This window comes from Neodiprion virginianus, chromosome 1 (assembly GCF_021901495.1).
Source record: "Neodiprion virginianus isolate iyNeoVirg1 chromosome 1, iyNeoVirg1.1, whole genome shotgun sequence".
NCBI lineage: Eukaryota > Metazoa > Arthropoda > Insecta > Hymenoptera > Diprionidae > Neodiprion > Neodiprion virginianus.
This window is the reverse complement of record NC_060877.1, coordinates 19981645-19991172: the sequence shown is the minus strand read 5'-3', so window position 1 is coordinate 19991172 and position 9528 is coordinate 19981645. Positions and strand designations below refer to the sequence as shown.

The 9528-nt window shown below is 37.6% G+C and overlaps 1 protein-coding gene across 1 annotated transcript in view; it reads left to right on the top strand.

The window, feature by feature from the left end:
- Positions 1-298: 298 nt before the first annotated feature.
- LOC124296677 (nuclear envelope phosphatase-regulatory subunit 1) overlaps positions 299-9528 on the top strand; it is a 28679-nt gene continuing 19449 nt past the window's right edge. Inside the window, exons 1-2 of the mRNA XM_046746903.1 lie at positions 299-758; positions 1100-1171. Coding sequence (XP_046602859.1) covers positions 731-758; positions 1100-1171 — 100 coding nt within the window. The 5' untranslated portion in view covers positions 299-730. The remainder of the gene's footprint in view (positions 759-1099; positions 1172-9528) is intronic.

Sequence of the window (9528 nt, the reverse complement as noted above, 5' to 3'; positions counted from 1 at the left end):
CTGAAACTATATAGTTTTAATAAATTGACTTCATTTTTGTTATACAGGGTGTCCCAGCTCCAAGTGACCAAACTGATAGGGGTTACAGGGGAGTCGAACGGAGTAAATTAACCCGAATAACATGTGGTCTCCGAAGTCGCGTTCGTGAGATACACCGATTAAAAAAGTCCCGCTAAGCGCTGACATGTAGGCAACTGAGTATACAGCAGGCAGCGGTTAGCGGTCTTGTTAATGCGCACTTGACTACTGATGTGAAACAACGCTTTCAAATTCACGAATTTCAAACGGAGACACTCTTGACATTGAATTTTCGCCAAACATGCCGGCGCTTAGTGTGCTCGGTTACTTGGAGGTGGGACACCTTGTATAGTAAATTTAACTCACGCGACTCAGCTCAGCTCAGTTATTTAGACATACCTATAAGAAAGCCTATGATCAGCGTGCATCCTCAAGCATATTCCCTACATATTATCAACTACTTCAGTGATGATATCTTTAGTGGAAATCATTGTTCTGTGTTGGCTACAGTTTGATGTAAGCCGACGAATAACACCTCTAAAAAATAATTTGTTCGTGAAATAATAGTGTCCATACCCTGTGCCTTGCTCTATCTTAATATCTCCACGGTGTGGTGTGAATCATGGTGTGAGTATACATGTTGTGCTCTTTGCGGTGAAAAACTCTGTCAGTGTGTCCCATCTGTGCTGAAAAAAATAAATAACAAAAAATTATGTCGTTGGATCAGACGGTGTGCGAAGGTAAAAAATGTTTAAAAACATGCTTATTACGGTATCCCAAAAAATTGAAGAACAGCTATTCCTAGAATTGGCAATTATTGTGCAGGTGAACGCATTTGAGGTTATGTTTAAATTCATCGTTGTTTTGAAATGATCGAAACCCATCTATTCCATGGCATCAGATTCATCGTATTCTTTAATTAAAAATCGATTAATATGGTATAGCATATCTTACACACGTTAAATGCAAATTTTTACATACATGCTTGCTTACCCTAATACAAACTCATTAGCTGGCTGCAGTCTCTTGAGCAATCTTCAATCAATGATTATACATTCAAAGTTTACTGGTAATGTTGCAGACCTGAAGGCATTCGAAAGACGTCTTACAGAAGTTATTGCTAGTCTACAGCCCTCAACACTCCGTTGGAGAAGTACGTTACAATAATACTAACGTTTATTTCATATTCTTTCATTTTTTTTTTTCATTTACATGGTAAATGATGACATTTTCATTTGTATTAGTATTATTTTATCATCGATAATTATTTTTTATTTGTGTTCAGCATAACTCAATACACCCTAACTTTGCTGGAGATTTTTCAAATATTTTTTTCTCTTTTTCCAACGTCCGATCCAGACTCTACGACTCATTCATCCCTAATACTCCAATAGTCATATTGGCCAGAAAATTGACCGAGTTCTGTTCAATCTACTTATAAGTTGAGCAATTTTTTTCAAGGTAGACTTGATCCCAATGCATATACCCTGGTTTTTGTATTGAATAAAGTGACGGATTTATCATGTTGAAGTTAGTGATATTATTGTAAGGATTTATGCTGAGGGAAAATCTTCAATTTACACAAGGATAAAGTTTGTAATGTTATCGTAACGAAACATTGGAAAGAAATGGTCTATTGGCTTCTTTTTACAGTGATTTTGAAGGAACTAAGGTTTCAAAATATAAGTAGGCTTCTTTTTACAGTGATTTTGAAGGAACTAAGGTTTCAAAATATAAGTATGCTTCGTTTTACTACATTTTACTGAATTACAAACAACTCTAAATAGTGAATTTTTCCCATTTTTTCATAACAATAACGTTACAAATTTCTACCTCATTTCACATAGTGCCAAAAAATTACGGCTGTCTTTCTTACTTTCTACTGTCAGAATGTGTCGAAACATTGCTTTTCCATCAACAAAGGGTCGTTTTTGCCGAAATACACTTTTTGAGAACGAACACATAGATGTAACGGTGATACTTAGCAACTTCTAGAAATTTTTCGTTCAGGCAGTTGTGCGTCTTATTGAAACGAGTAATTTCAAAAAAAAATTCCCTTTATTTATTAGAACTAGAGATGAAGTCGTTTTAACTTATTATGATTTATCATTGTTGTAATCAGTATTATGATTTCAAAAAATTCACGTGCATTACCTGTACGTGTAGGAATGTCTCTAAATTCCTAAATCGTTCTTGTACCCCTATTTGCATTGAAATTAAGTATCCAACTGAAGCAAGCGCAAGGATATCTGAGGAGCCGTGCGGCAGGCGTGGTGGGGGCAACTTACGCCCTTCTAGCTTTGTGCAGCTTACTTGCAAAATAACATATTTACGTTGAATATGGTCATGGAATAAATCGTTTTCTGTTTGTGTCATATATCCTGCACTAGTAGAGCAGACACGTACCGACTGACTAGGGTGGGTGCACCATTGAATAAACGTTTCAGTGCATTATCAGTTTTACGAAAGGATTTCTTTTCACTGGGCGATTATGGCCTGATAATACCGATACTATTCGACACAATATGCCCTCAGTATTTGGATTACCTAGTTGAAACAAAGTATTCGAACAAAATATATATATATAAAGAAAATATATTTAAAGTAAAAATAGCAATTTTACTAGTCATTGAACGCTTTAGCTCAATCAATGAACAGACTCTTCCCCAGTAATTGCACAGGCTTATTTAGCAAATGATCATCGAGATCCAGTGGATGAATAGTATAAAATAAACATTTATTTCACAAGATTTTACACATAAAAAAAGACCTCCGTAAAGCTGGCCCCCCACTTGCTCAGAAAAATTTGAAAAAATCATAGATTAAGGGAGCTTTCCAGTGTGACAGCCCGAAAAATCGCTGTTTTTCGCGATTTTTTTTTTTTTAAGAAAAAATAATCTAATCGGTCTGGTTTTTTTCTGTATATTAATTGGGTATTGAAGAATACTAAACAATTTTTTAAAGATCGATTTATTTATTAATTAATATCTATAAAAATGATGAAACAATTGTTGCAGAAAATGCACTTGGATGTGGTGTCCACGTTGGGGGTCACAATTTTGATCTGAAACAAAAAACACAAAAAGATTATTGATTGGTATATAATTGGCTTTCGTGCTATGGAGGCTTTTTTCTTTTTTTTTTTTTTTGCAAAAATGGCGCCGGTTTGAACACAAAGTATCGATTTTAGCATTTTTTTTGGCAGTTTTTTTTACAAAAAAATAGGAAGATGTCAAAAAAAAAAAAAAAGCTTCCATAGCACGATAAACAATGACGTTAAGAATATTGTGTAAAAAATTCAACTCGATAGCTTTAAAACTCTGCCCTCCAAGTTGGACACCGTTTTGAAAAATGCTGTTTCGAGAAAAACGCGTTCAAAGTTTCAAGTGAGGAAATTTTAGGTAAATCGTTTACTTACGGTCAATCAGCGATGCCAGGTCCGTACAATATCCCTTCTGCTTCTTCGAAAAGATCGTGCTCAATGGATTGTTCAGTCCGACGAGCTGTCCTCGCCTCTTTGCTATCCAGGGACGCCCGGCGGTTTGCTTGGATGATGCGCGCATTCTTGTACTTAGCGGCGAAATCTGCGGCGCTCGGCCCTATCGTGCATCCCATCGTCTTCAAAATTTTTAAAATTGGGTCGTAACCTTCATTGAAGGTGCACACAGCACACTGCGTAGCGATTTCTACTATCTGCTTGCCGCAGAATACGTGCTTTGGGGCTAGTTGCCACACACAGTGATTGATTGATTTTCAAGAATTTAGCACGCCATCCGCTTTTTTTTTGAAAATTGAGTGCGACAAAAAAATAAGTCGCGCGACTAATTTACGGCTAATTAACGGCAAATTATGGAATAGTCCGAATTCACATTTTCGACAATTGGCGAGCCAAGTTCATGTACGTGCAGGTAGGAACGAGACAATAGAAATAACAGTCGCACGGGCAGACGGCCGACGCGGCAGCTGTAGCGCTCCGTTGCCTTCTTCCAAAAAATGCTGTACAGTAACCGAAATAATCTGAATTTCGGCATGAAAATTTCAGGGAATATTCGGAAGAGTGTATACTATTCGATAAAGCAAAAAAAAAAAAATCGATTCTTTGAAAATTTCACACTGGAAAGCTCCCTTAAGTAGCTATTTATGAGCTCTACAATGCCGCAAAGCATGATTTATTTTGACCACATGAGAATTAAGAGCTAATTAGGAGCTCCTAATATACGTTGAAAATAATGTCGTAAAAACAACTCCTATGGCTATATGCACGCCCAATCTCTATGAGCGGAAGAAAAAAAATACCAAATCATGAATACTGGCATGTTATGTGAATTCGGAGCTTTTAAATACCAACGATGACAATTTTTTATATTCAACCCTTAGTAAAACACAAAAAAAGTCACCCTTAAAATTCATCGCAGCGAATTCTTTCTTACGACAAAATGTTCAGCGATTTAAGAGCTGACAGAATATGCATAATTTGTTTTATGAGCTACTCCCCCCTGGCCACCCTCCGCTCCGATTAGTTTTCCATCATCACAGAACTACCCTTAAAATTTATCGCAGCGAATTCTTTCTTGTGGCAAAATGTTCAGCGATTTAAGAGCTGACAGAATATGCATAATTTGATTTTTGAGCTACTCCCCCCTGACCACCTCCCGCTCCGATTAGTTTTCCATCATCAGAAAAATACCCTTAAAATTCATTGCAGCGAATTTTTTCTCGCGACAAAATATTCAGCGATTTAAGAGCTGATAGAATATGCATAATTTGATTTTTGAGCTACTCCCCCCTGACCACCCCCTGCTCCGATTATTTTTTCATCATCAGAGAATTACCCTTAAAATTCATCGCAGCGAATTATTTCTTGTGGCAAAATGTTCAGCGATTTAAGAGCTGACAGAATATGCATAATTTGATTTTTGAGCTACTCCCCCCTGACCACCCCCTGCTCCGATTTGTTTTCCATCATCAGAGAACTACCCTTAATATTCATCGCAGCGAATTATTTCTTGTAGCACAATGTTCAGCGATTTAAGAGCTGACAGGATATTTGTTCCACCTTTTTATACTCTCCACCCTGGTTTAATTAGTTACCTCCGAGTACAAACCTATCCTTAAAATTGATTGCAATGATAAGGGTGCAATTTATCGTCTTATTGATCCATAAATATTGTACATTTAATCCGAATTTCCATCGTTTTGTGAAAACAATTTATCTTGCATTACTCACAACGTCGAGGCCGTGACCTACAATCTATCTATCATAGTAGTTACCGTAGCTATCGGCTAACAAACAAAAAATGAAATAATTTTTTCCCACTTTCTCAAATCATAAACGTTTTTCACTCGATTTATACATTCTAGAAATTTTTTTTTATGTTTTACATGTTACCCAGGACTCACCACGTGGAGGTTGCTGCAAGACAGACCCGCCCTTGGGCTTATTTTACCGTCATTGTTAGTTGCTCATAACATTCGCCACTGGGTAATTCCGAACTTGCTAATGAAATAGCATTCGCAGCAAGTACGTTTATACGTGTGTATCATAATTGTGCATTACACGATATAGTCGGACCACAAAAATTGAGCTATTGCTGTTCAGGCTTTCCGATTGCTTAAAGCTTATTTACAATTCAGTCTACATTCGTAGATCGTTAGAATCGAACGTTTAAAATCAAATTCTACGTCTTTCTCAATTAATCAATCGAAACATTACCGTTGTGAAATTCCATGATTTCTACCGTAAACTCGGGTTATGCTTGTGTATTAAGATTTTTTAATGATTCACGTAGCATCAGTAATATCGAAGCCATGATAAATAAAACAAAATTTTACGTAATCTGCATCGGTAATGACACCACAAAATCCTAACAATTAACTAAAATTTCCAAAAATAGTTTTGCTTTTCAAATACCGTTAACCTGCAAATACCAAAAGGAAAAACTGAAATATGACTGATTTTTTCTACCAGAACCGACTATACATGTACCTACCAGATACATAACGCATTTTGTTGGATTCACGGGATGAGTACGAACCGTTTACGGATCATTAGGCGTTTGAATTTTTGGGCGTTAGCTCCAGCATAGCGTATTATGTATCAATCGACTGAATGAGCAACCTATCATGGCGGTAATAAAAGCCCCATGTTTTCCTAATAGACGAAGTTTAGTTTGGGAATTGAACATTAATATATTGATAGTGGATTCACTCAAATCTCAGTAACAATTTCAACTTTCGAGCAATCCACAAATAACAGACATTTTAAATATATTGTCACAATTGAAGCTTATGAGCTTGTAAACTTAACGTACTGTCTCCTGCCAGCAATTGTTTCAAAGTACGTAAATGATAATCTCTGACCGTACCTTATGTTTTCCCGATAAACGCTTTTTACTACCCCGAGTATCATCGTATAAGATCCAACTTTGATCTCGTCTATACGCTATTGCCATATAATGGCCAATATCGTTGAAATCAGAATTTCAGAAATTATAGGTGGTGTAAAATTTACAACGCCAGCTAGGTGGTAAGGGTTATCCATAAATGGTAACGGCAACTCTGTTGGGACGTCTTTCAGGCAAATCGTAGTATCTGTTGTGGCGCTTATGTCGTAGGTTTCGACAATAATGTAATTCCCTCGAGAAAATACAAACTATTACCATTCCCAATTCGGAACGTGATAGTTTGAATATATTACCCTGTGAAGTATTAAATAATTATTTAAACAATAATTGTTAACCTGTTTCAAAAATAGTCGTCACATATCCATTACAATCGTTTTCGCGACAAGGACGTTGGTTAGAAAGTATAACAATTCTGTCGATGGCAGAGCTGAATTCTGAATTATCAACATCGTTTCTCTCAATCTGAACTCGTGGAAGTTTTGTGTGTCGAGAAGGACAACCTTTGTCACACTGTGACACCTCTTCAAAACTTGGCATATCTGAAAATAATCCTAAGCACAAGTCCCCTGCCGTTACCTGGCAGTCGATAGATTCGCAATTACCCTGACTGCGCGTGGATGGATATAACGTTTTTAAAATTTGCGCTCTTCGACGATAGCAAGTGGCGTGTAGACCAAACGACGACACTTATGAAATTAATTCAAAAAATGGGTTAGTATCCCCAATATTCGCAACGATATGCTTAAAATTCACGCGGCCAAAGAGATTTGAAAAACGACATTTAACGCGTAGGTATTACTAAGGATGTGATTGTTTCCATCCAATCTCACCGACATTAGAGTCAGTTCTTCATTAATGGTACTTTAAATAGTTTTTCATCTAACAAAAACTCATTGGATACATAGTCCGTGTGCAGATTTCGCGAATTTTCCGACTCAGTTTTTTACCTTTTGCTGCTAACCCCCCCCAATTTTCTATTTGATTCGATGCGGCAACGTTTAATATACTTTCCGCGTGATGAATTTTACACGACTTACATATATATATATGCTTCTCACCGTAACCTTCTTCTTCGCCATCTACAGGTGTCGAACATTGTTCGAAAACATGCGCAGCTTTCTTACAGAGAATACACGTATGTGCTCCAGAAGGTGTATCACCATTTGCGCATACCGGACATTGCGGTAATAAAGATGGTAATTTTTCGGAATATCCCGTTGCTGTAGCGTCACGTCTTCCGCCGCTAATGCACTCTACTCCATCTAGCACATTTGTGACTTTCGATGGAAGAATGAGATCGGATGGAACGCAAATCGTTTCGTTTATTGGATTGGTCACAATTAGCGAAAGCTACGTCGATTAATTTGGCATTCCCACTTATATATTTGACGTGCTTTGTTATAAAATTGTCTGCCCGTGTCAGTAAGGTATTATTGCGTATAAGCCGATTTTTTAAATTATTAAATTCTGATTCTACGGCCGCGCTCGATGCCGGCATCCGGCTGTATCCGAAAGTCACCCTTACATACGCAGGACCACAGAGGTAACCATTTTAAATCTCTAACTAACCGCTCAGCTAACTGCGGTAAAAGATGAATATTTTCGCGGTCCTCTTCTTCTTGAAGAATTATATTTTGAACCCCCAAATCAATAGTCCGTTCCTAATCCTGCCACGAAGGAGGTGCTTTGGTTTTTGCAACTCAAAAGATCCTAGGAGGTGGGTCAAAAATGTCAGTCGCGCGAGATGTCGATGGAATTCAGTGATAACGGACATTGTCGGGGCACGTTGTTTTATTACCGCATCTTACTGCACCCCCAATGTCTGTAAATACTTCAGGGTACATAACTATACCTGCAGGTGCGAAGAAACGTCGAATGCAATAAATTTCGGTCAGTATTTAGCCTGAAAGATGATTTATACATGGAATTAGGGAATAAGGGTTGTTTACCCCCTTATGGGTTAGTATTCCTTATGTTAGGTTGATATCCTCAGAAAGTAATAAAACAGTAAAAAATTTTAACCTTGGGTACACCTTGATGGTGTGAAATATAGGTAAGTTACGATATGGCTGGTGTAGCTTCGACCAATGCTACGCCACAAGACGATTGCGCTGAACGAGTAGGGGTAATAAGTTTAGTATTCTGGTAATAAATTAGTAAGAAAAAGTAAGAAAATCTCCCGTTCGGATTTTTTTAGTGGGCTGATTCGGCTGGTGCAGCTACCAGGACGTCATTTGCTCTCCCTTCGATCTCCTGTAGTAAAAGGGTCAGTTTTTACTTACTCACCCTTGCCTGCAGGGGGATATATGTATACATTAAAGAGATCGATCCATTTGTCTTCGAATAGAACTGCTGTCCAAAACCTCTATTCCATCAGGCACGTTCTGCAGGGTAATAGATTTACAGCTTATACTCTGACGTATGAGGGTAATGAGCCTTTCACCCGATCCCTCAGGTCTATCTTTTCTTACACAATTGATATTGCTGAATGTTGGAATGATTTTTGATGTCTTTGTTTTCATTTCCGAGAGGCAGAGAATGTCGCATTTGATAAGAATGTCTGGAATTTCCCAGTACTTGGACTGGATCCCATTTACGTTACAGTTTACTATTTCCATTTTAACATGTCCATCCCATATCTTCACTTCTATATACACGTGTGTCCATATCTTTTCACAGGAGCGTCCTTCGTTCACCCCTTTGCGACCAGAGGGGCTCGAGTGTACCTCCTCCACCTTGTGTCTTCGTCCCACATAACTGGTATAATGATGTTGAAAGAGAGCTGAATACCGTAATGAAAATGAAGGGCTGAACAATATGTAGTTGCACAGATTCTTTGTAAATTTGTCGTAAGTTTTTGGAATATAACAGACTCGATTACTAGGGTGACATTGGAAAATACTGCAAAAAATTGGATAATGAAATCTCAAGCTTTTGGAGTAGCTGCATCTTATTGAACGCCTTGGACCGAGTCTGAGTTTCCAATGGAATACTCACACCTTTGTCGAAAATCTTGATTGTGCAGGGTGAAATTTTAGAGCTAGCAAAAAAAGTTACGTCATTTAACTATGAAAATTTTGAATCTTATTACATATTTGTTGTTTTA